The following is a 26,731-nucleotide window of genomic DNA, read 5'->3' as shown; positions in this document are numbered from 1 at the left end:
CCTGCCAATCACAGCACCCGCTGAAACCAGGCAGGTGACGTGAGTGACGCAGGGTGTGGGGGTGAGGGACAGACTGTAGCAAGGCAGGGAGCCCTTGTCTAGACAGGCTCCTGCCTGTCAGCAGCTCCTAATTGTTGCCACGCTGCCCGAGAGTTGTCACATCTATTTTTCCCCAAGAGAAGTGAGGAGTGTGGGTTTTTATGGGAAATGACCTCATTTCTAGTTGGCAACAAACCCAAGGACTTTTGTGTTTGTTTTTTAAACGTGGTGCCGCCTAAACAAAACACAGAGGTAGGCGGGCGGTAGGCGGGCATGCATCTCTGCCTCCCCGACGACGGGGATGGGGCAGGGCAGTTATCTCAGGCTCCCCTGGGGCCAAGAGACACAGAACCCAGAAAGCATGACTTCTTCTGAACCTTAAAATAACAGAGGCAGGCAATCTAGAAAGTACCAGATTTTATTATCTTTTTATCAAAAAATCAGTAACAGACAACAGCGTGAGGGGCTACAAGAGGGGCTGACTTCTGACACAGCCAGAGGAAAGGATGCGGGGGTGGGGGGGTGAGGGGGAAGAGGACCCAGCCAGCTGGGGACCCTGGGTCGTTGGGGGGTGAATGGGGCAGGCAGCTGGGCTGCTGCCCCCACCCCAGCCAGTGGGGTCAGAAGACGCAGCCTACCCAGCCTCATCCACCAAGCCTCTCCTCTCTGGAGGGGAAGGCCCCAGATAACAGGCTCCAGAGCGAGGGCCTAATCAGCTCTCCCCAACCCCTCCTTCGCCCAGGGAGACAAAGGTTATCCCAGCAAAGCTGGGGCTGTGACTTGCTGAACCAGTTCGGTTCGCTGGCAGTGCTCGCCAATAGATGGAAATGGTCTCCACCTGCCTGCTCCCTGCAGCAGCCACTAGCCACATGTGGCAGCTGAGCGCTTGACATGTGGTTAATGCAACTGAGGAATGGATTTTTAACTTTGTGTAATGTTAAATTGACTTAAATAGCCACATGTGGCTGGTGGTTACTGTTTTGGCTAGCACAGCTCTCCAATTGTCTCTTAAATTTGAAGAAATGAAAGAATACCAGCTGGGCTCAAAGCAGAAGCTAGAAAGCAGGTAGAAATACCTACCCTCAACTCTCAACTGCTCCAGCCCAGTGGGAAGGCACCAGGAACGGGGCAAGAAAAAGAGGCAGAAGCCCTCACAGCCACATCGAATTCCACTCACTCAACCGCCCAGCAACTTTAAATGGGAAATATACTATCTCCTGAAAAAATATATTTATCTATTTTTCTAGAACCAAGAAAGAATAATAATATATTACAAGGAAAGAGACACAAATATCCTATCATCCCTTACATTATATTTTGGGATCTGCTAGAAAACTATGTCTCAGCGAAAGCTACTTCTTAGAGGAGCAGCTTCAGAAAGGGCCAAAGTCGTGAACAGGGGACCGCAAAGTATGTTTTATAAAACAGGGAGGTGGGTTTAAAGGCAAGGAAGAAAAAGAGGCTCTGTCTGAAGCTATAAATAGTAAAAAAAAAATTAATAAAAATCATATCTCCGGCTCTTCTCTCATTTTCGAGAAACAAAAACAAACAAAACCAAAAAAACCCCATTAAATACAAACTTAGCAGGTATGATGGAAAGATGCAAGAGCGCCAAGAACACCTCGGCACCTGTGCGCTCTTGCCCAGGCAGAGAGGAATGAACTGTAAAAAAACAAACAAAACAAAACACCCACTAAAAATAGATTTACAAATATTCTAAAATCCATTTCAGTATGAACTTTCAGCTCTTCTCCCCACCCTCCCTCTGTCCCCTCCCTCCCCAAATAAAAAAAAGGTTTGCCAAAAGTCACTTGAAAAGAGCCCAATGGCCCAAGGTATACCACAGAGACTCCTGTAGTGTGGACACAGTGCCCTATGACAGACACATCTCAAGGTGCAGGTGGTTCTGGTTCCTTCTCCCATTTCCTGGCAGAAGGACCGGCTGCGAAAGGGCGTGGGGAGGGAGGGAGGGAGGCCCCGGGGCCAGGCCTCCAGCAGGACTCCGACGGCTCCAGAGGGGCTCTGCGGAGGCGTGGTCAGTACAGGCTCTACGCTGGGCTTAGGTTCTAAACTGGAAGATGAAGAAATAATCCAATCCTTGACTTGTCTTCTGAAAGGCCAAGTTTAGCCTCATTTTTCTGCTGGGATCGTTGAGGCCCAGAGAATCAAGAAGAGGCAGGCAGGAACAGAGGCATGAGGTCCCTCCTGTCCCTTAACACATAATCAGGGCTGAAGATGCTGACAGGTCAGTATTAGATTGCCCTCCCCCCTAATGCTAAGGTCCAACCTCCAAAATCCTTCAGCTTTCCACCCCCCTCAAGTCCAAGCCGGTGCCCATGAGGAAGCTTCAGGCATAGAACTCATTGGTGGGGGCTTTTTTGTAGATGGGTTTCTTGCCCAGGTCGTAGCTGCCTTCGTCCTTTTTCTTCATGCGGTACATCAGCAGCAGGACCAGGAAAATGGCAAAGAGGATGCCCACACCGCCGCCCACAATCAGAGCTGCAGGGAAGAGGGGACAGCAAGGTGAGAGCGGGAACTCAGGGCGTCGGGCACCATCCCAAGTCCCGTCCCCGCCCCCCCGCCTGCCGTCATCTCTCTTACAACGAGACATCCTCGCCATCGGCACCACCTGGGCCCGGCACGGTGCTGCCCAGCGCAATTCTCGTGGCCTCACTTATGGGAAGGGGAGTCACGAGGGTCCCTGAGGACCACAGGGCCACCGTGGCAAAGCCACCGTTCCAACCCACATATGCCCGAGTCTGATATCTGGCTCTTTCCAAACACCAGGCCGTCTCCCCAGAGGCAGCTTAGCCCTCACTGAGCCGGAAGCCAGAAAAACTGCAGGCTGTGGAAATGGTCACCGACACACACTCATCACGCGTCCCCCTGGCGTGCCCTGTGTGCACCTGCATGCGCACCGGCACACACTGCCCCAGGCAGGCGGACACACAGGGGCACACCCAGCCACACGCTCCCATACATAGGCGTAACACGCTATCATGGCCGTCCTACTATGTTCTAGGTAGTGCAGATGGGGAATTATGATCAGTGGTTAAGGCCTAGCACCCACTCCCATCCCTCCACTTACTGGCTGTGTGGTCTTCAGCCCCCTCATCTCACTCACTGCAAAATGGAAATAATAGTACATTTCTCTCAAGTGTGTCCTAAGGATTAGATACATTAATCCACTTAGGGTGCTTAGAAGTGCATAGCAGATGCTCAACACGCGTGCACTGTGTTTGCGGTTTTCATGTCCCTCACCCCCCGAATCAGGCCTGGCTCAGCAGTAAATGACGCTCACAGCTGGGCTCTGAGAGCGCAGCCCACGGGCAGCTGGCCAGTGTCAGGCGGGTATGGGTTTCTAACCTCGGGGGGATGTTCGGGGAGGCCAGGATGGCTCCCTTCCGTTTGGGGCGGGGACAGGGATGTCTCCCAGCGTCCCTTCTGTGGTAGATTGAGTCCCCTAATTCAGTCTTACTCAGGCTAAGAAGATTAACTTTCTGTCCCTGTTGCTCGCACTCAGTCGAAGCTGAGCCGAACAGGGTCCCAGGAGCCAAGCATGGCTCCTTCTTGGTTAAAGCTCTATGAAAATGCAGCAGCAAGGTGCCCCCAGGAGATGTCAGGAAAAGGACAGGGACTCTCAGGAACCAGCCCCGTCCTGGTGGTCCTCACCCTTCCCTCTGCCGGCTCCAGTCCCTCTAGCAGGTCTGTGCTGGGACTCCTCACAAGGTCAAGGTTCAAAAGCAGTCTCAGAAGTGACTGTGGCCCTAGGTTCAAATGTCAGGTCTACCGCTCCCTGATTTTATGACGTTGGGCAAGCGATTTGGCTTCTCTGAGCCTCGGTTTCCTTCTCCGTAACAATATCGATAACCAAACCCATCTGATAGGGTTGTTGCATGAGGGAGGCACATGACTCACGCGGCACAAGGCAAGCACTTGATAAGCTCCCAGGTGCTGTGTAAAGGATGGGACTGGAGGGTCGCGCCCCGGCTGGCGGAACGGCATAACTTGACCTGACGATCATGTACTCGTCTAATTCTCTACTGGGAGATGTAAGAGAGGACATGGCTTCAGTTCTGTCTCTTACTGTGTGACCCAAGGCAAGTGGTTTGCCTTCTCTGGGCATCAGCTTCTTCATGCATAAGAAACAGTTGCTTGGAATAGATCAGCGGTTTTGAAAACCACTTTTACAGTTTTAAAGAAAAAAAAAAACCCATTCTGCTTCACAGGGAATAGAACCCTTAGTCGGTAAAAACCAAGCCTTATGTAAATCCCACACACAACTATGCCCCCTGAAAGTGAAACTCTGCGGTTGAAGATGGAGGAAGCTTGAGAATACTTCAACCGAATAGTCTGACACTAAAGAGCCTAGATAATCTCTGTGGGCCCTTCTAGTTCAACAGCAGTCCCTGACAACGCCCCTCCCCCAGCTCTGGAGACCCCCCAAGGCTGCCAGGGAAGGAGAGAGGGAGCCAGTCACCATCCCGACGGGCGGCCCCACAGTTGGGCTTGGCAGAGCCCACTCCCTCTGCCCTCCCCCGCCCTGACACACAGCTGTCCCCATAACAGCGCCTGGTGCTCCCGAAGCCTACGGTGCTACCTGAGGCCAGCCTCCCAACTGCTCTCGGCCTCAGCTTCCAGTCTGTCACATGAAGCTCGCCCGTGCGCCACCTACTGCGAAGGCTCAAGGAAGATTCAATGGCAGCTTTGAGAAAAACAATATAAATGGAGCTACTTCAAAATGGAGTTGGAGCTGCCTCTCTAGAGGAACGGCCTTGCCGGTCTTACTCCTCAAACCCTCGGAATGTGAACTCTGGGCAAGATGACCTCTGGAAGACCCGGGCCTAAAGCAGCATTGTATTCCAAACAACTGTTTGCAAAGATATCGGGAAAGCAGATATCATGACTGAGAAATGAATCCTTTGGAATTAGCATCACTAGGTTAGCATATCTGCTTCTTTAGCTTATATACCACCCATAAGAATTCCTTCCTTCTATTCGTGTAATTGTTCCTCTTCCCTTTCTCATAAATACCCCTTGCCTTCACCTCTTAATTGGAACACTATTTGGGTTTCTGCCCAAATCAGTGATTCCCGAATAGCTATTCTTTTGGACCTCAAACAAACCTTTGTTGCCTCTCACCTTGACCTTATAGTTTAGGTTAACCTATCATACTAACTAATCCGAACTGACAGCCCTTTACAGTTTGCCTCGTTATTTCAGATTCTATTTTTCATAGAGTCATTATACCACCCGAGGAGGTATCCCTGTCTGCATCTGCAGAGGAGGAAACCGAGGCTCATCTCCACTGGGGTTCCGGAGCTTCTCAGCCAAGGTCAGAAGGCTGTCCAATGATAGGGCTGGGGGAGGGGAAACCAGTCTAATTCGAGGGAGCTCTGGGCTTTCAAGGGAGGTTTTCAAAGAATGTTAACTTTTAATAATTAACTCCCCAGGTATCAAACCTAGGAGGTGAAAATGCTTTGAAAATAAGAAAGAACCCAAGGCAAGGGAATGACTCAGCTTATCTGTTCTTTAGAAGACTTCAAAGTGCAATTCCTCTCCCCCTCCACCAGGTTGCAGTCAGAGCCCCCCACCTTCTGCCACACACACATGCACACACACACACACATCCTTTAGGAGATGTAATGTGGGACACCTTCAAGGTGGGACACGCTCACTGTGGCTATAAGGAAGGGCCACCATGCACGGAGCCCATGGCCTGCAGCACTACCTCCCACAGAGCACCCCCCTCTTCGAGTTATGCTGTGAGGAGCAGGGACCTTACCTGCCAGGACCTCTGTCCTCTCAAAGATGTTGCTGCTCTGGGCAGTGCTGGACATGGACACCCTGTTGGACACCTCCTCGTCCCCTTCAATAGGTGGCGAGAGCCTCTTGGGGATGACCTCATTCTCCTCCAGTTCCTTGGGCTCTGTGGGGACCTGGCTCCCAGGCCCCACCCTCTCAGGAATGCGGTTATCTAAGGGCACCTGGATGGGGGAAGGAGAAAAGAAAGGCTCAGCACGGTTTGGGGAGGGGCCTGGGCCGTTCAGCCCAGTGGGGAAACTGGTTCGGCCGTCTCACCGAGCCACGTGGCCCTGGTGCAGAAATCAGCCACAACCTCAATAATTAGGTCATCAAACCCTTCCCCTCAACCGGTCTAGTAGATCTGTCTCAAAATGGGAATGAATAATGTCACCAAGGGCACAGGGGAGCAGGCGTCCCCTTGTTGCTGCTCAGTGGGTGTTCTGAGTAAACCATTCTGGAGGGAAGGTTTGGCAAAACTGCAAAATTGCCTTTAAGGCAGTGATTTTGCCTCTGGGACTCTGTCTTAAGATGCTAATCAGAGATATGGATAGAAGATGCTTGCTGTAGTGCTATAATTTTAGAATATCAAAAAATCGCAAACAACTTTTCCATCCATCAGGGGAATCGGGTGAACTAGAATTATGCAGCCTCTAAAAAAAGAAGAACATTTAATTGTGTTGGGAAACGCTCGTGATCACTTTAAGTGAAAAATGCAGTACATAGAACTGTGTATATCATTTGATATTCATGTTGGGAAATACCTATAAGAGTACAGAATGGAGGCTGGAAACACATCCAAAGGCTGACAGTGATCATTCTTGCAGGGAGGATGGGCAGGGCCCCCAGCGGGCCCCCCCAAACAAACCCGTGTCACAAACCAAAGTCTTCTTGCAGAGTGAGGTCAGACCCTCACTTATTCCGCCCCTCAACAGATGTTACGGAGGGGCAGGGGGAGGGGCAAGGCATGCAGGTACTTACCAAGGGATGGATGACTTCGGGGAAGACCCTGGTGTCCTCTGAGTCATCTGTAAGGTCAGAAGGGCAGTGTTGAGTGCGAGGTCAGTAACCCCCAGAAAAATGACCCCTTTTCAGCCATGGCTGCTGGGAGTCCAGACTTCTAAGCAGCTCCAAAATGCTCAAGGTCCAGCAAGTGACCATTCCTACCCCAGCCGCAGTCACTTCATCTATAAAATGGGGCTCCTAACGCCTGCCTCCCTGGCTCTTTCCCACAAATGTGGAGCTGGTCTTTGGGCAGATGCTTTGTCTGCTCCAAACACTTGCTCAGTAAAGGGCAGATCCAGGGACCAACAGGGCCTCCAGATGCCGGATGGAAATATACAGAATTTCAGAGCCCACTGAACCAGGGTCTGCCTTTTAACAAGGTCCCTAGGGGACTCCTTTGAGAAGGCAAGACTCTAGATCGCAATATTAAATATTAGAAATTGCAGTATTAAAACATTTACTGAGCACATGGTACGTGCAGAGCTTCAACTGAGTCCAATGCCCGAAACACTGACATAATGTCATTTCTATTCCCATTTTACAGACCCGGAAACCGAGGCTCAGAAGCCAGAGCCTGGCGGTTTGAATTCAGGATTACGTGACTCCAAAACTCAAACTCTGAATTATTACACAGCCCTGCACACAGGACGGATGTTTCCTTGTAGCATCTGGTTCAGCATCCAGGGCTGGGAAGTTACAGAAGACCGTGCACGGCACCAGCCCCTGGTCCAGCCCCAAGAATCCTGGGCACCTCCACCCGTCCGCCCCTTCTGAAGCAGGGGCTTGTTCTTGGCTTCCCACCCACACTTCTGCCCTTGTATGCCCCCAGCTTTCATTCAAAGGAATGAAAACAATCAGTTTTTCCCACCCCAGCCACTCTCATTAGGCCCTAGGCGGACGGGTCCAGGCCAATGCTCAGAAAACCTGGAGCTACAAACTGGCTCAGGGAAGGTCTCAGGGATAGAGTGGCTGACCCTGTTCATTTGTTTCCTCTTTTTGGGGGGGGAGGAGCACACTAGGAAAATTCTCACAAAAGTCCAAGTCTCAAGATGTGGTCAGCCTCCCAGGAAGGGAGAACACATCCCCTCTAGCCCCAGCCCGTGCCCCGGGCCCGCCCCCGGCGCCCTCCGTACCCAGATCTCCAGAGCCAGACAGCTCAAAGTCATCGGACTCCTGCCCGGGCCCTGTCATATCCTCGTCATCCGGTAGGGGTCCTGAACCATAGCGGCCATCTAGGAGGTCTTGTGGGTCGATGACCTCGGTCTCTCGGATCTAGAGTGGAAAAAGGAGACAGGTCAGCCAATAGCCTCCATAATGGTCTACAACAGCCCCTGAGCCCTGAAAGGCAGCGAAATGGGCATTCGAGACGGCAGACTGAGGTGCTGAAGGGGACCAGGCCAGAGCCTGGAGTCCTGGGGCCCGGGCCCCTCCTGGCCCCAAACCTGCTGTGTGACCTTCCGTAAGTTCGGTTCCCATTCTGGGCTAACAAAAATGATAAAGGTGGTAATAATCCAAATGTAAATAAATATACTTAGCCATTTACTAAGCAATTGCTATGTGTCAGGGCCTGTTCTTAATTCTAAAGGCATGACTTTCACTCCGTCGTATAAGCGAGGAAAGTGGATATTAAAGACTTGAAATCATTTTATTTCGGGGGCACAGGAGCAGGTGGAAGAGTAAGGATTCCACATCAGGCAACCTGACTCCAGAGCCAGTGTCCCCGCCACCTGTGACAGGCTGGCAGGAGGACACGCCGCGCCAGCGTCCGGGGAGCCAGGGCTTGGTGATGCTGCTGCTGCCGCCTCGCTGACGGCAGAGGGCTGCTGGCTCTGGGATGCCTTCCCGAGCTGAGTCAGACCTGCCTGGGAAAGGCAGGGCTGGCTCACCCACACCCCAGGACAGCCTCAGGTCAAGGCGTTGCCCAGTCCCAGTGACTCAAGAGTGCCTAAGTGTCCTCTTACGTTCAGCCTCCCAAACGGCTCCCACAGACCCGCTGTGCCACCAACACCGTGGAGAGGCACAGTTCCTGCCCTCACGGGCCATCTCCTCCAGCACCCATAACTGTCTTTCAGCCCCTGCTCCCGGGGGACCCACCCGGTCACAGCAGAATCTTAGGTCCACCTCCACTGAGAAGCTCTTCAAAGGAAAGTAACAATGGTCTGAGGAGGTAAAAAACCTTTTTAAGGGCCTGAGGCACATCAGCCACTCTGCTCCCAATGCCCAGCGCTCAGGCGGGCGGGAAGCACTCGGAAGGTCCGTCACCCTCCTTCTCAGCTCCTGGGCTGAGGTTCTGTCTCCCCACAGAACAGCTGCCCTGGGCCAAGTTCATTTCACTAATCACTCAAATATTTAAGTGTCTCCTATTTGCCAGAAGGGTTAGGGTTTTGAGAAGGAGAATTGGTTCCTAAGACAAGGTTACCATGGCAGGAGGGGCCCAGGCTCCTGCAAAGGTTTCCCAGCAGAGGCGCTGGAACCTGCTGTGACGCCCGCTTCCACTCCCACGAGGACCTGCACCGGGTCCCCGGAAGGGAGCAGGGTAGGGCTGGGAGGGCGGCCGTGGGCAGGCAGCCCACCTCCCGCAGGAGGGGAGGATCTTTGCTCACCACTTGGTGCCCACGGGGGCGAGGAGTCAGAAGGGGTTAAGGCCTGGCCAGGGATGACTTCATAACTTGGGAATCAGGAGCTGCTGAGCTGCTGGTGTTGGAATCCCAGCCCCCGCATGCAGCCCTGGGACTGTGGCTTTGGTCTGGCAGCTCAGGAGTAAGGTTCCTCTGGTTGCGCAAGCTGCCAGCACCTCGGGTGGGGTCCCTGTGCTCTTACCCACTTCTCCTGTTGCAAATTCTCCTGGGGCCCAGAACCTGATAGCAGGCCCTCCGTGGCTTACCCAGGTAAGTGTTCAGCATGAAACAGTTCTACTAACAGGTCTTTTTTTGCAGAAGTGGAAGGGGGAAAGGACAGTAGCTCAGAAAGGTGAAGCCACTTGCCCAAGTTCACGCAGGCAGAAAATGGCCAGGCTGGGCCAGACCAAAGCATGGGTCGCTTGAGCCTTTATCTACATACACATAAACCCACATGAATAAACACACGTGTACATACAGTGCCCGCCTACCCAGGTAGGAAGGGAGCCCTATTCAGTGGAAGTCAAACCAGCCCAAGAGGGAAAGATGGTAGATATTATGGCCACTTGCTGACCTGGCCTGGGGACCAGACTGGCTGCGGCACTCAGAGCTCCGAGTCCTCCCGGCAGGGGCTGTCTCAGTCTGAGACCCTCCCTACTTCTCCTCGTCCCCAGGAGCCATGCAAGGTTGCTTCTTCATCACCTGCCTTTCAGTGGGTGAGAGTGTTTCAAAACAACCCACACAGACTGGCTGATGAATAATAACTCGCTTCCATCTTACATTGGTGAAATGAAGACCAAGAGGAGGCGACTATGGCAATCTCAAAGCCCAACGTGCAAACTGAGGCTGAACCAGCTTTGTTCCCAGGTCAGCCCTCTCAGTGGTCACCTGGTCATCCCTAAGCCTTCATATTTATGCCAGGCCTCTGGAGAAGATAAAGGATTGTCACATCAGATACCTGTCCGAGCTCTAAATGGACAGGGTCCCTAAAGGCTGCCGTAGATGAGCCCAGGTGCCCTCCTACAGCAAGTCTAGGTGGCCTGGGAGAACTGTGACGTGTGCTGGTAAGAGGACACAGGAAATTAAATTCTTCTTCCACCCCAGAAACACCCTCTCTGGCCTGTTCTCTACCCATGACCCTCAACACCAGGAAAATTCCCAAGTGGACAGGAGCCCTTTTAAGACTAGGCCTGCAAGACAGGACCGCACTGCAGGAGCTTGTGGGTAATCATCCCTTTGTGTGTTTGGTGGGGGGCGGGGGGGGGCGCGGGGTAGAGGGCAACAGCCCTCCCTTCCCCCGCCCTTTTCAGCAAGGCCCATTCAGTCTGGGGTGGCTTTGAAGGGCCAGGCCACCTTGCAGCTAGGTCCAGCCCTGACCAGAGGAGGACCCCACCCTGCTCCTGGCTAAGGATGTGGTCTGTCCTCCTCACCTCGCTCCATCCCTGCCCAGGGAACGTGTAGTCACACACGTGCACACGCACAGGGATCCTCTCTGGGCCCTAAGGCCTCCCTGAGACTCTGTTCTTCTCACAGACACAGAACAGGAATGACCAGGTGCGGTGCCAGTGGGCCTGGGCCTCGCAGACCCTGCTGGCCCGTGGCTGGTGGGCACCTGGGGCGGGCGCCTAGAGGGTTAAAGATGCTGGGTACTTCCCCACACTCTCCATAAAAAGAAGAGGTGTAGGTGCTGCTTTGTTCTACAGGGACGAACACCTGCCAACAGAAGGTATCTGAGGCCACAGAGCCCAAGCGTCTCATTTTATTACCCAGCAAACAGATTAAAAGACAAGGGGCTTTGCCAAGGTCATCCAAGCAGCTGGCAGCGGCGCTGGACTTGAAACCTAGATCTCCTGGCTCTGGCACAGAAGTTGTCCTCCCTCCCTCCTTCAAGGCTTCTGGCTGCCCCTGAGGGTCTCAGCAGGCCCACAGGCAGCAGCTGTCACCCCAGATATACATCCAGTCCTCAGGCTTCAGGCATAAATCTAGCAAAAGGTTACCAACCATATCCCAGAGTCCTACAGCTTTTGCCACCCAGAACACGCATGGGGACTGGGGTGGCCAGCACAAGGACCCGTGTATGCCACGGACCCAGCTGGATTCTTCGCTGTGTGAGAGATCATTTTACGGGCACCAACTTGCAGGGCGCTCTACCTGCTCTGCGGGAAACCGAGGTTCAGGGGAGTTATTCCTCCAAAGGCACAGAGCTAGAAATGGACAGAGCTGGGATTCAATCCTAAATCTTTCTCAAGGCTGTGTCTTAGCCACAGCCAGACTTCTCACTGCCCTGCCGCCCAGGCTTCACCTCCTCGCCCCAACTCCACACCCATGGCCTGCACGGCCAGGCCAGGGCTCCGGGGCGCCCCGGCCCCGGCCCCGGCCCCAGCCCCGGTGTGCACAAAGGTGGAAGTGGCAGCGCTGCCACCGAAGAACAGAGGCTTGGCTGGACCACCAGAGAGAAGTTCAGGGTCAGGGCTTGGTTACCTATGAACTGGTTTGAAGAAGAAGGAGGAGAGCTTCCCCTCACCTGGCTCTTCCCCCAGGGGAGGTAGGGTCGGGGTCAGGGACACACTTGACCCTTGGTTCAGGAGGTGAGATCAGAGGGCCCTGGGCTCCATGACAGAAGCCCCCGGAGCGATCCTGGCAGGAGGTCTCCAGGAGGGGCCATTGTCACCGTCACTGTTTCCCCCCACCCCGCTTCTGAAGGGTCAGACGTCCCCCAGAATGAGCAAAACCTGGCTCCCACGATCAGGACTCTATTCCCTGGTGGAAAAGAAGGCTCCACCTGAGTGGTGACCTGAGAAGGCAGATCCACAAGCGAAACTCTATGAGTCTGGGGGCTTATTTCACGTCTTGAATCCTCGGTGTGCCTGCCCTCTTTGAAAGCAAGGCTAGTAGTGCTTTGCGGGATGATGAGGATTAAGTGAAATGTGTTAGTGTGCGCAAGGGGCCCGGCACGTGGCCTGGTACATGCTGGTGCTCAAGGAATATTGGCTATTATTAATCCCCACCTGTTTTCCTTCTGGGCAAGAGGGTTACTGGTCCAAGGGCCAGAGAGACCTGAGAAAAGCTGAAGTAATTCCATTGCTAGAAAGAAGGTGGTCGAAGATGCTTTGCAAACTGCAAAGGGACAGAGCCTATGATGAGTCAGAGACTTTTCCACAGCCAATCACGTCCCCTTCAGACTGTGCAAGGGCAAAAGACCCTAAGGTGGGCAGAGGCCTGTCCAAGGTCACGTAACTTGGAGCACTTGTCCTGAACAGACAGAGGCAAAGGAAAGACCGGTTGTATTTTTCCCAGAGGATCAAACGGCAATGACCACGGATGCCTGAAATTCTATGCCAGAGTATTTCCTGACCTGCCTTGGGGGTGAAAAAACATCTAGAAGGCAAAAACAACAGCGCACCACTCCGCAGCCCAGCGCTCTGGCACCTGAAGGGTTAAGCCAGCTCTGGGGGTGGGGTGGGGGTTCGAATGTCGGCTCAGCCCAGGCTCTGCCCACTCTGAGGTCGGGTTACTCTGAACACAATCACTCAGGAGAGTAGCCAGGCCTGGCACTGCCAGCAGGGAGCTTTTCACCAACCCCCCAGGGCAGCCCATTCCCACAGCAAGGGCTCCAGGATCCTGGGGTGCCTGCTAGGAATGGGGGGTAGGGGGTGGGAGTTTCTGGAGCCTCTTCATGTCCCCCTGCCAGGAGCTGGTGGTGCGCCCCTGTCACCAACTCCCTGGGCGATCTTGGGAGACGGCCCCCCTGGGCCTTGGTTTCCCCACCTGTAAGACGGTTCTCAAAGAGACAAGCCTCCCTCTGTCTTGAGGCCTGGTAACCAAGCTGGGCACCGCTCCGATTACCGGCGGAGACAGCCGGGGACGGGCTGGCTCCCGCAGGGCCGCAGAGACAGAGGTGCATTGACGCTGGGGCTTGTAATCTAGGCAGCGGATCCTGGATCCGAGGTCCCTGCTGGACGGCGGGCGGGCCGTAAACAAGCCTCCCTGTTCTCGGCGGCAGAGTCGATAGCCTTGTCTGGGTTGATTAGATCAGCCCTGGGTGCTGGCTTCATGCCCTTTCGAAGGCTGCCCCCGCCGCTCCGGGAAGCCGCGGCTCCAGACCAAGTGAGTCCGTCCCAAAGACATCTCTCAGCCCAGCTTCCCCGGGGCGAGGAGTGCCCCCAATCCTGGTGACTGGCCCAGCCACGGGTCACCCCTGCCCCCATGCCCGGAGAGGTCGGAGTGGCACAGCGAGTCCCTGCAGGCCCGGCCATGACCGGCAGGCTCCACCAAGTCACTGTTTCCACACATACCAACCTCTCCCTGCCTCCCCTTTCCATTACGCCAGGTGTCACCTGACTAGCAGCCTCTTCCACGGTGCCAGAGAAAACTGGGGCAGCCGCGCTCCGGGCCTGAAAGGCCAGGAAGGGAACACGCGGAGCGAAGGGCGGGGTGGCCGATGGGAGCGCCTGGATGGAGGGTGGGAGTGGGGAGTACACGGGGTCGCAGAGGCGGGTGGGACGTACCGGGGTGGGAGGCTGGGGGGCTGCAGGAGGCCAGGGCTGGAAAGAACTGTACGAATCACAGAGTGATCTTTGGGGGACTCCTGGAGCCCTCGGAAGAGGATAAAAAGTTTTAATGAGGAATTGCAGCCACTGGTTTCCATTTTCAGTGTGGGTACCAGCACCACCTGCCCCAAAACCGACCAGGTTAAGAACCGTTGTTTAGCTGGTAATGATAAACTCAACTTAAGCCAGTACTTGACAAGTTTGCCAAACACTGATTATGACCCTCAAGTGACACGGGTGTTTTAGAGAGGACGCTGGGGCTCCCAGTGGTGAAGTGACTCATTAACTAACTGTGTGTCACTGAGGGGTGAGAGGCAGAGCTGGGATGGGACTCAGGCTTTTCTGGCTGTGGAACGTACCCCATACCCACTTTCCAGTCACCCAGCCGCCAGCACAGAGCCAGAGGCCCCGGGGAGATATGGGGCCACACCCAGAGGTCACCAGCGAGTTAATAACAAGCCAGCCGGGTTTGTTGTACTCCTAGGGTCAAATCAGGCGCCTGCTGTTGACACATGCCTTCTCCTCCTCCTCCCTCTCTAGGCACCAGGCAATGAAAACATAGGAAAACTGGCTTCTGGCATCACTACTGTTTCTGCCCACCAGCACCCCTTCAAAGCCCAGAGCCCGATCTGCAATTCACTCAGCAGCTAACAGGGTGGCCTCCCAGTCCTGGGCGGTGTCCCGGTGGCTCAGGCCTTCCGCAGACCCCCTGCTCTCTCTCCCTCCAGGCTGCGAACTGGTCAGTAGGGGGTTCCCCGAGAAGGGGCAGGAGGGGTGGGGCTGCTGGGAACTGGTTCTTGATTAAATACAAACCCAGCTGATAATTAGCAAACAGCCCACTTCTAAGACAAACAAATAGCTGATTTGGGCTCCAACAGCCCCACCCTGGACTACTCCCTCCCCACCTTACAGCGGTGAATTAGAAATGGGGGAGGGGACAAAGCTTTCCAGGGGCCAAAGGGTCCCCAAAGGTACCAGGTAGCATCCAAGTGGCCTGGACAAAGAAGGGGCACTGTCACTAAGAATGCCGCCTCCCTACCAGGCATGACACTGGGAGCTTTATTTGTGGTCCTGTCATCTCTTACGAGCATCACCACAATCCAGATCTTCTTACAGGCCAAGAAGCTGAGAGGCTGAGCGGTCCATCCCAAGCCAGGTAGGACTTCACACCTCTGGAGTGAGGTCTGCCTAACTGCACACCAGTGTCCAAATCAATGCCCTCGAGCCAATCCCAGAGAGCAGGGAGGGGGTGTACCAAGCACCAGAGACCCCTGCTGTCAAATCCAGTCTGGACCATACCCGTTATTGCTCTACAAACTCAAGACCAGTTGCAGCTGTAGTTTTGCTTTAAGGGGGGGAAAAATCCAGGCACTACCTGCTCAGCAAAGGTTAAATTCAGGCAGGCCAGTGTCCGCGCTGGTCTAGTGACACAGAGAGCCCTGTCTAGCCTCCCCCCACCCCCATTTTAGTCGCTTGGGAAAGACACCCAGCAGTCAAGCAGGCTGAGGACAGCTAGGAGTCAATTCCTCCCAGGAGGGGCTGGGGCAGATAGCCCAGCCCGCCTCTCCCAGCCTCTCATTCAGGCTGCTCAGCACTCCAAGTCCTTGGAGAAGCCCTCCGTTTCCAGGAGCTGAGGATGGCAGGAGCTGAATGTCTCTCCCACCCCCAACTTCCCTTCTTGTTCAGGCTCTTTACCAAGGAAGCCAAGAAAGCTCTCCTCCCCCTACCAGTGGGCTCTCAGGACAGGAACGACCCTGGAGGGCTCTGGCCCAACTTCCTCATTTTAGAGTCGGGGCCCACGGAGATCCAGAGCTGGGGCGTACTGCTCAAGGTCACCCAGCAATTCAGAAGCAGGACCTGAGGTATCTACCTTCAACACAGCCAACTTCCTGATCTGAAATGTTCTCTGAGGGTGCGCAAAGCAGAAACCTTGTGTTATCAGACAGACCTTGTTCTGACCTTGGCAAACCACTACATTCCTCGAGCATCAGTGTCCTGCGAACTGGAGATAATCATATGTACCTCACAGAACACCAGGAGGCTTTCTTATCAGTAATAAATACCCTCAGTGCACCTCTTAGAATGAAGTTACATGCCTGACTTTTACTCCTTCATTCATAATGAACATTTCGAGTTACTAACTACAAGACAGGTATTTCACGGAAAAGGGACAGAGCAGAGTTCCTGCCTTGGGCGTGTCTGGTGAAAGCGGTGTTTGTGTGTGTGGGCGGCGGGAGGGGGCACCTCAGAATTTGGTGCGTTGTTTCATTCCCTCACCGAACATCACTTTCTTCAAGGGAGGAAAAGCCTTAGCTGACTTTACGGTTTCCGATGCCCTTTTCAGAGTGTAGGAACTTAATCATGAATCAAATACCCGAGCGGGAAAGGGCTCTGGAGGCCATTCAGTTCCAATCCCATTTTACAGACGGAGGATGTCAACCCAGAGAGGGAGAGGGACCCAATGTCACAGAGCCCCCCACCCCAAGCTATGGCCCAAATATTCCCTCGGGTGCCTGGTAGCTCTCGGAGCCTCTAAGAATTCCAAAGAGCTCTCCCTGGCCACTCAAGAGTCCTAGACCCCCTGAGCTTCCTCCCCACCCCACTTCTGTGCAATCAAGGAGAGAATTCTCGAGGAGCCCAGAAGGATCTATCTCTAAGCTAAGAGCACACCGGTGGGTCGGGGACAGTTCCCCAGAACGGATTGGGCGCAGTGCCACACAGGCGGGCTGCGCTCCTGGACAGCACCACCTGGGGGGTGGGCCAGGCTCCCCAAACAAGGCTGCCTTTAATTGCCCAGGGAGGGAGAGGCAGGAAGGCAGTTCGGGGAAACGCTCCCAGCTGGACAGGAAGAACTGGTTTAGGATGGCAAGCCCCAGCCAAACGGAGAGGCTGGGTGCTCAGCCCAGGTTCCCTTCCTAAAACCTGTGGCACGTAGGGGGCCGGGGCCCACCGAAGGGGAGCTCAGGCCTGTGGTTTAAATCTAAAGTTTGGGGAGGAGCATTATTGGAGGGGCTACTGGATGGACTGCCGGCCTGTGTGCTCTCTGCTACCCCAAAGTGGTGCCCGTTTTACCCCTCAGTTCCCGCATCTACGGGGTGGGCACGGTACAATCCCCACCGGCTTTTTGGGAACTGCTTTCCACAGACCCAGCCTGGCGCAGGGAAAGCACTCAGTAAATTGCAACTACTCTGAGCAACACCCTTCTCCCTGGGCCTCCTTTTCTCCACCAGCCAAGAAAAGGGTCAACTAGACCATGTCTATGGTCTAATCCAATGGTGATAGAGGTCTGATTTTTTTCCGGCCACCACTTTGGGAGGAAAGGGGGTGGTGAGGCCAAAAGGGGAAGCCCTGTGACCCAATTAGGGGCAGAAAGTCTGTGACCTTAGCCAGGAAGGGGAGCACTAAAGTCAGGATGAAACAGAAGGACACCCCTCTCAGGAAGCAGCTGCTCAGAGCTGACTTCTCCCCCAGCTGACAGGTCACCACACGTAGGACGACTGGCAGCCCTCCCCCAAACCACATCCTTCAGGGACACAGCTGTCCTCTCTGCAAGCACTTGCAGGCTCAGCAGTCCCCGAGCGGAGGCTGGCCCATGAGGGCCCATGCGTTTCCCAGGCCAATGGCACCCATTCCCATGGATGCCTCCCCAACAGCTCAACTCCAACACATCCCTCGGGACCTGCGAAGAACCCCTGCACCAGGGAGCAGCGGGCTTGGGGTTGAGTCCTGGCTCAGACACCAACCTTTCAGCAAGGTTACCCTTCGTTTGGGGAAGTCCTCCGCTTCCACCTCAGAATTCCTTGAGGCTGGCCAGCCCCGAGGCTTTAGGTTCTAAATGAGTCCTGAGTTATCCGAGTGTGGGACACAGCAGCAACCACTCAGAGGGACATCGGACCACAAGTTAGGAGGACAGCATGGAGGGACTTGGAAGTCTGGCTGCCTAAATAGGAATCTGCCCGGCCCCTCATGACCTTGGCAAATTAGTTAGCCTCTCTAGTCTCAGTTTAAGAACAGTAAATGGGGTTGTTGTGAGAATTGAGCTCGTTGATAGAGTCATTGGAATAGCCATTAGGAAGCTATCAGAGCACCGCCTGAGGGGCATGTAAACACTGAATGGTATCATCACCGCCAATCTGCAATTGTGATCAAGGGTTATTGCTCAGGGTCTTATTCATTCCTGAACTGAAGCGGGCCAAGCAGAAATGACTTTCTTTCCCCCAAGCAAGCCCAGAGAAATAGCAACCCCGTACAGAAACTGAAAACCGGGACTTGCTCCTCCCCACACTGGAAAAAAGAGACTTAAGGGCAAGAAAGGGACACAAAGCCCAGGCTCTTGGGGGGCAGATACTTCTCCCAGCAACTCCTGCAGGGCCCCCCCCGCCACCCCGCCCCCCGCCGGCTGCCCCGCGCCCATCTTCCCAGAGGAGACTGCCTCCCTTCTCCCCAGCCGGCCGCTCGGATGAAAGGAGCTTCAGGTGCCCAGGGTTTTATAAGCGACAGCGACCAGTGGGGCAGCGAGAAGGCTTCTGCGGGCTCACTGAGGCCTTCTCTCCCCAGCCTCTGGCACCTCTCTCTCACTCAGTGTGGGTGCTTCGCCTTCCTAGTCTGCATTGAGCAGAAGTAGACAAGTAAGCAGTCTTCTTACAGGGGAGCGCTCAGCCATCCCTCCCGTCCTCGGTCTTGGCGTTGTAGGGATAGACCCTAAAGACGCACTGCTCAGCGCCCGTCCCCCTCCCTTACACCCTCGGTGCAGATGGGGAAATTGAGACTCAGCAGGGGCGGGGCCTTGCCCTGAGTCACAAGCCAGGGGCAACGCAGAGGCCAGAAGTGAGGTCAGGGCTCAGCACTCCACTCCCCGGAGGACGAGACAAGGCCCCATAGAGCCCTAAACGCCTCCCCTCCCCAGCGCTCGCGGCCACCGTCACCCCCAGGCATCTGGGATTCGGGAGCTGTCGGCTCCGGGAGCCCAGGAGGCGAGGAGGGGGGTTCGGGGCTCCAGCCGGGTCCCAGGGTCCTCAGGGAAGGTGCGGGGGGTGGAAGGAAGGTGACACCGGCTAAGTCACGTCCGAGCCTGGAGCCCGCGGCAGGGCTGAGGCCAAGGGGAGGCGGGAAGAGCAACAGGCTGGGGGCGCGAGGCGAGCGGAGCAGCCACCGGCGTCCTCCCGCGGACTTCGGGGCCAAGTTCCCAACAAAGTTCCCCCGGCCTGGGGTATCTCCTTCGGGGCGGCGCAGCCCCCTGATCACCCTCAATCTCAGGCTCCCAGGAACAAAGAAGGGACTGGTCCGCGCTCCCCCGGGGCATCTCCGAGCACCTACCGACTCGGCGGCAGCGGCCGGGGCGCCCACGAGGAGCAGCAGCAGCAGCGCAAGGAGGCGAGCGGAGGCCATGGTGCGGCGGTCGGGAAAGGGCGCGCGGGCTGGTGGCTGCGGGCCGCAGTCGGCCCTCCTTATAGGCGGCGGCCGGCCCCGCCCCGCCCCGCCCCGCCCCGCCGCCCGCACCCCGGCCCCCCCGCCCCCAGGAATTCCCCGCCGGAGCTAGGCCTCCGGGGCGCCGAGCCCGCCCGCGGAGATGGAAACCCCGAGGGACCCGCCCTGTGCGCGGCTACCCCGAGCCACGGCCCCTCGGGAGCCCCAGCCCCCTTTATTGATTTGAGCCCCTGCTTGCAGGCCCCCAGAGATCGCTGTCTCCAACCCCTTTTTACAGCGGGAGAAACTGAGGCCCACGGGTAGGAAGGACTTGCCCGAGGTCGCCAGGGCGGACCAGCGCTCTTCAAACTGCGTGCGCTCAGGTCCCGTCAGAGGGTGCGACGACTTCGCCAACGGGACGGAGCGCCGGGAGTTTGAAGGACGGGGACAGCAAGCTTCGTCGGCGAAGGGCTAAGCATTTCAGTCTTTGCCGGCCGCACGGTCTCGTCCCAATCACTTACACTCCAGAGCTGTGGCTCAAGGGAGCTAATCTATACTTAACGTGTGGCCGTGTACTGATGGGACACTATTTATGGGCACTGATACTGGAATTTTATAAAAATGTCACGTGTCACTGAATATTGTTCTTCTTTTGATCCCCCGAGCCCCCCAAGCATTTAAAAATGTAACAATAGTTCTTGCCCGGGCGGAGTGGCTCCGTTGATCAGAATGTCATCCCGGACACCAAAAGGTTGCGATTTGATCCGGGGCAGGGCACACACCTCCGTTGTGGGCTCCGTCCCCCGCAGGGCACCTGGGGCAGCGGGAGGCAACAGCCCACTGGTGTTTCTCTCTCACGCCCATGTTCATCTCTACCTCTCTATCTTCTCTCTCTCTCTCCCCCTCTCTCCCTCCCTCCCTCTCTAAAATCAATAAACATATCCTTGGGTGGGGATGTTTAAAATAATGATAAAAATATAAAAATGTAAAAACCATTCTTAGCGGAACAAAAACAAGGCATGGGTAGACTTTTTTCGTCTTGGGGTGGCTGACCTCTGTTTTAGGGGATTTTTAAGGGATTTGTTTTTCCAGATTTTGAACTTCCTAAGAATTTTGATCTCTCAGAGGACTGGTCTGTGAGCTTATCTCCAATCTCAGATCTGCTTCCACATCTGGAAAGAGAGAGAGGGAGAGAGAGAAGGAAGGAAGGAAGGAATGAACGAGCGAGCGAAGGGGCCCTGGTTGCCTCCATCCAGTGGATTGAGTGGCGGCCTGTGAACTGAAAGGTCACTGGTTCAATTCCTGATCAGGGCACACGCCTGGGTTGCAGGCCAGTTGGGGCTGTGCAATCAATGTTGTGTATGTTTTTTTTTTAAAGCCATGTGTCAAACATATCCCTGCCTCTTCCTAGCAGTGTGGGTAGGTGAGGAGGATGGTAAACTTTCCAGGGCCTCAAGCACAGGCACTGTTGGAAGGATTGAGGGGAGCATCCTATTATAATCAAAGCACTAAAGGTGCCTAGTCTTATCTTTTCTTTATTTATATGGTATAAGGATATGAAGATATGATATATGATATAAAGATATATGGACACACATAAATTATACAGGGTCTGGCATATAACTCTCCTTTTTAATACAAAATCTTTTATTATAAAATCATAAACATGTAATTCTGTAACATAACAATATCACACTCAAGCACACTATATGACATTCTTGGTGGAACGTTCAAATTAAAACTATAAATTATTACACCAATATTATTACCCTACCAACCACACTCAAACAGGCATTACTTCTGCTGGACCCAGTATGTGTCTTTATAATCTTAGAAAGATTATACATAGATAATCTTTCTAAGGCTGAAGCCTGGCTTAAGAACCAGGCTATTTTGGCCTCTGTTGGCATATTATGAATTCATATACTTTGTGAAGAGTTGGGAATGACTTCCCCTCTTCTGTCCCATCCCTTAATTATTATCAAATGATGACAATCTTTTGAGGCAGAGAGCCCTGACAGAAAAGCAAACTTCAAATGCAGCTCAGGTTTTCTGCCACGGATTTAAACGTAAGGTTTTTTGGGGTGTTTTGGTTTTGTTTGTTGTTTTTGTTTTTGTGTTTTGGTATTTTTTAGCTATTCTCAACACCTTTCCCTAGGATTTGGAAATAAACTGAGAAAATAAGTGAATCTCATGTCAGAATAAGAAATTCTTTTGCAAATCAGATGGGTTTTGCAGTGTTTGCTGTCCACAGAATTGAAGGAGGGCCTAATCTAGTTGTCAGTAGAAAGATCATTACAAATAACTTTTGATGACAGATCACTATGCCACTTTGGTTATCTCTCATCACATGGCTATAATAAAACTGTAACAGTGGGAAATTGTAATGGTGGGAAATTGCAACCCACCCTACCATTGTTTTGACATTGTTTCTGTAAGTACTTACAGATAACAGCACCAGCACAGCTGTATAAGAATCCTGGAAACTAACCTCAGAAGATACAGACCCTGACCTTCAGGCATCCCAGCTGCAGGAAATTCGCTAACATTCAACCGTTCAACCGTGGAACCAGAATGAAGTGCAGCCAGGATGACTAAGCCGGGGTGATGCACACCGGATTATTGCTTGTCTTACAGGAACGGACTGTGTGAGCCTGCGCATGGAGAACTTCCATCCCCTCCTTTGATCTCTCCCTCCTTACAAAAAGCCTCTGCCTCCACTTAGAGGTGGAGATGGGCTTTGAGATGTGAGTCCTCCATCTTCCCAGAAGATGGGCTTTGTGACATGAGTCTCCCAGCTTCCAGGTTGTCGGCACCTGAAAATAAACCACTTTCCCTTACATCAGCACCTGCCTCATGAGTATTGACTTTTGTAGTGGCAGGCCGTCGGACCTGCTTTTGGTTAAAAAATCTCTTTTGTTCCTACTAACTCCTTGAAGTGAAGAGGGTTTCTCAGCACTTACAGCTAGTGGTGTGCTGGTAAATATTTAACAATAGGCAGTGTGTATGTGAAGGGGATGAGAGAGTCAGGAACTGCTAATGTGTGCCTTTTGCCAATTTCTGTGGTGTAAATACTCCCATCATGGCTGATTTCAAACTACCAATGTGATGTTACTGAGCTTGGAGTTAGCTAAGGATGAGCAGTATGTTTTGTTTTTTTTTTAATCCTCACCCAAGGACATGCTTACTGATTTTTTTTTTTTTTTTTAAGAGAAAGATTGAGAGAAACATCAGTCAGCTGCCTCCTCCACATTCTCCGACTAGGGATTGAACCCAGAACCCAGGTGTGTGTCCTCACTGGGGATCAAACCCACAGCCTATGGGACCAACCAACTGAGCCGCTGGGCAGGACAAGATAAGCAGTATTTGTATCACACAGATACAGTAGGTGCGAATAATATCAAGAGCATAGGTAACAGTAAAATGTAGGGAAATAAGTAGGAAATGATGTGTTTTGAGTACTTATTGTCTTTGTTTTCTATATAGTTTATTTAATTGTAAGTTTACATAATTTAATTTTTAGTAATAGTTACATTTAACTACCACCCACAAAATGCCCAAGCTTGAACCAGTACAAATTGGTTTCAGCACACCAGTGCTCAACAACTGTAAAAATTAGGAATAAAATCTCGTTCTAGGGCAAACAATATTCAATGGTACATGAACTAATTAGAGAGGAAAATTACCCAATTTTACTTTTTCTGTTCCATAATTACTTATCAAAATTTGTAGGACTAGTTTCATGAACACATGTTAAGTTGTACATTTTAAATATGTGTAGTTTATTTTATGTCAGCTGTATCTCAAAAAAGATTTTTAAAATTTTGGTAGGATGTTAAAAATTGTAATGTATTTACATTGTTTTGATCCATTGCATTCCTATGATAACTGTAATGATAGAAAAAATTAATACCTAGTCTTACGGTCATAGAAAGTGAAAGAATGATCCAATATTCACATATATTTTTAGGCAGAGAAATATGAGAGTTGTCAAGAAGCCATGTAAGCATAAAAAAATACATATGGTAAAATTTTGTGGTGGAACATGGAGTGGAAATTTGAGTTCAAGTAGAAAAAGGGATGATGTAAGATTTCTGACTATTAGAGAAGAGCCTGTTCATGTATTTTTAAAATGGGTGGTTGTAAGTATCAAATTGCTAGGGTTTTTAATTAACTGGATACATTGAAAAGAGTAATGTAACTTTATTTTTAAGTACTTGACTTTATAATATGTCAGAAACTACAACATTTGTAACTATGTAAACTTTTGATGAAAAAGGTTAGCTGTCAACTAAAAAGTGTGCCATAGTTTTCAACAATCATTTAGAAAGTACACTAGCAAAACAGAGGGAAGACTGCTCATTGAGACAGTTAGTGGAAGCTCTTCTCTAACACTACGCTAAACCCCTGAAATTAAGAAATTAACTTTCCCTTCTCCAAGGTCTGAGAATCTCTCTGAAGGTATGTGGTATGTTGGAATACAGTTCTTTGTGGATCTGTGGGGTTTGAACCTGTGCTTTTTGGAATGGGGGCAAAAGTACATGGATGGTCACCAGTTCTGTAGTGTACGTTTCTATGCAAATTTTTCTGGGGCAAGAAACTTCAGATTCTCTCTTCAGATCCATGAACAAGTCATGACCCCGAAAGAGTTACAAACAATTTGACCAGACCCTGAGGCCCTTTAAAAAGTTCTAATAGGTTCTTCTTTGGCTCCCAGGAAACAAAATGCTGTAGTCAATGTTTTGTAGAACTGAATTGAAGTCCCAATTCCCTGCCTGAGACCGAAGAAAAAAACAAAACAAAACAAGAAAATGAAAAGCCAACCAAGCAAACAAACAAAACTCACATAACATTTAGGGTAAAAAGTTTTTTGATTAGCCCTGGCCGGGTAGCTCAGTTGGTTAGAAAGATGTCCTGAAACGCCAAGGTTTCAGATTCGATCCGGTCAGGAGACATGCAAGAATCAGACAGTGATAAACAAATCTCTCTCCCTCTTCCTCTCTCTCTCAGATCAATTAAAAATTTTTTTAAAAGTTCTTGATTAAAATCCTGTTTTCAACACTTGCCAGCTAGGAAAGTTTGAGAGTCACTTTGCTCCTCGGTAAAATGGGGGTAAAAGACCTACTTCTTGCAATGATTAGAAGGATGGAATAAGGTGAAGGCCAGGTACCTTGTACACGCCCCTCCTGTTGGTTTTCCCACCCCTTTCTTACTTTCTACCCCTGAGATGTAGTAAGTTTAGGGGATGTTCTCCCCACCCGCCCACCCCCCCACCCCTGCCACACCAGCTTCCTTTCAAGCAGAGAAATGATCCTGGGCGTCACCGGGCACCTACCCCACACACAGCTCAAAAAGGGACTGAGACCCAGCCTCCCAACATGGGTGAGGCTGCCCCTCCCCTCTCCCCAGGCCCCTGGGCTGCATTAGCTGAGGCCGGTGCACAGCTGGAACATCCAGAGACACCAAGGCCGAGAAGCTACAACAATCCTGCCTCTAACTGTCCAGCGTCCAGCGCTAATGCCTCCCTCCCTTGGAAGCCTTCTTAAATCTGTCCCCTCTCATCCAGCTCTCCTCTTGCTTTTCTGGAGACCTCTAGTGCTCCGTCTGTCCCTCTCCTTGGGCATACATTCCTCTCCCACCACCCATCACAGAAGTTTAGAGCACAGGTTTCAGGGTCAGGGAGACCTGGGACATTTATCACTTGGGAGTCATTATAGTTGTTATACAGGGTCCGGCAGAAATAACACCATCGAGTGTCATTGGTAGAGTATGTGAATGTTTCACACGAGGTGGACAGCAATTTGAACATTTCACCGAAAATGTCATATGGTATGCTTGAGTGTGTTATTGTTATGTTACAGAATTACGTGCTTATGATGTTGTAATACAAGATTCTTATGTAATAAAACAGGGCGTTACTTGTGCCGGACAAGTAACTTGTGTATGGAGAGTATGGTGCTTAGCACAGCGCCTACCATGTAAATGTCACCCGTTTATATTACCACACTGGTCTCTCCGGAGTCTGGAGTTTTCCCCCTCCCCAGCAGCTCCTCACACACAAGTAACAGGTAATCAAGTCACTATTTCCAGAACAGCTGGGAGAGTGGGCGTGGGGCTCCCGCCCAGGACAGCACTGACGCCCTCCAGCCTTCCTCAACATGCAAATCCCTTTCCAGCCCCAGATAATGACAGCCTGCAGCACCCAGGGGCAGCGGAATGTCCAGCCTCTGCCTTGCAGAACTGGGCAAGGAGCCTCCAGACCTCTCAACCTAAGAGATCGGCAAACCCCTAGGAAGATAGGCAAATCAAGGCCCACACAGGGAGCGGGCATCCACCGGAGGCATTTTAAACAATTCTAAAAATTACCCCATCCCATCCAATCATTCTTTCAGCCTTGCTTTTCTGTATTTTTTTTTTTTTTTTGATAGAACACTTTCCCTACTTGATGTCTCCTGACCAGACGTAAGTTCCATGAAAGCGCGGACATTGTCTCGTTCACAGATGTACACCCAGTGCCTGCTCAAGTGAGTGCTCGCTGTGTAGATAACTCGGATGATTTTACCATTGGGATGTCCGTCCTCAGATGCAAGCATAGAAACATATTTATTTTGTCATTTATCCAATAAACTCCTGGTGAACATCTTCTATGTGAGAGGCCCTTTGAACAATCCTGGCGAATGAGACGCCATCCTGGCGAATGAGACGCCATCCTTGCCCTCAAACAGCTTCCTGATTAGTGAATGGCAGACACCAGGGGCTAAGGGTGGACCTACTATATGCCGAGCTCCTGCCTGGCAGCTCTTGCAATGGCAAGGAGCCATGGCTCGCTCCGAACTATTGAAGAAAACAATCTCAGAGGGTAGCCGGGGCTGGTGTTATTAGAACCAGGGTAGAGTTGAGGAAAGTAAAACTCACAGGGGTGAAGTGAGTTGTTGGCATTTCATCCAAACCCAGGTCCCTTGGTTTCTAGCCCTGAGCCCTTTCCACAGACTCTTGAGTGCCTGAGTCTGTGACAGAGACCATCGTTCATCTGAACACTTTCAGGGGGAAGCATAGGGCCATGCGAGTCACATGTCACAGTGTCTAGAGCCAGACTGTGGCACACAGAGCAGGACACATCGAAACTCAGCCCATCACCTCACTTTACCAACTATTCAAGGAGCTCCCTTTCCGCCCGGCTTTCCCTGCACCTCTGAGGCCCTCTTCCCCAGCCTCTACCAACATCTGGTCAAGGTGGAGCTAGTGCAGCTCTTTTCCAGATGCCACAGAACTCAGAGTGTGCTCTTTGCAGAAAGTACGTGCTGTCAGTGC

The 26,731-nt window shown here is 52.3% G+C and overlaps 1 protein-coding gene across 1 annotated transcript; it reads right to left on the bottom strand.

Moving 5' to 3' along the window:
- Window positions 1-463: 463 nt before the first annotated feature.
- Window positions 464-19,433, bottom strand: SDC4 (syndecan 4). The gene is made up of 5 exons (XM_054573696.1): window positions 19,331-19,433; window positions 7,980-8,118; window positions 6,823-6,869; window positions 5,825-6,026; window positions 464-2,538 (listed from the first exon to the last, which is right to left on the bottom strand). Exons 1-5 carry the CDS (start codon window positions 19,400-19,402, stop codon window positions 2,387-2,389), a joined length of 612 nt encoding a protein of 203 aa, XP_054429671.1. The 5' UTR covers window positions 19,403-19,433; the 3' UTR covers window positions 464-2,386.
- Window positions 19,434-26,731: the final 7,298 nt, after the last annotated feature.

Source organism: Pteronotus mesoamericanus, unplaced genomic scaffold (genome assembly GCF_021234165.1).
Source record: "Pteronotus mesoamericanus isolate MK-2021 breed Mesoamerican mustached bat unplaced genomic scaffold, CSHL_Meso_final contig_25, whole genome shotgun sequence".
Lineage (NCBI taxonomy): Eukaryota > Metazoa > Chordata > Mammalia > Chiroptera > Mormoopidae > Pteronotus > Pteronotus mesoamericanus.
Note: the sequence above shows the minus strand (reverse complement) of the source record. Positions and strands in the feature narration are given on the sequence as shown.

Excerpts from the sequence above, each read along its gene's own strand:
- SDC4 (XM_054573696.1), bottom strand. The coding sequence starts at position 19,402 with ATGGCCTCCGCTCGCCTCCTTGCGCTGCTGCTGCTGCTCCTCGTGGGC. Across the intron at positions 6,027-6,822 it reads CCGAAGTCATCCATCCCTTG|GTGCCCTTAGATAACCGCAT; the intron begins GTAAGTACCTGC and ends TCCCCCATCCAG. Across the intron at positions 2,539-5,824 it reads GAGGACAGAGGTCCTGGCAG|CTCTGATTGTGGGCGGCGGT; the intron begins GTAAGGTCCCTG and ends TCTTCCCTGCAG.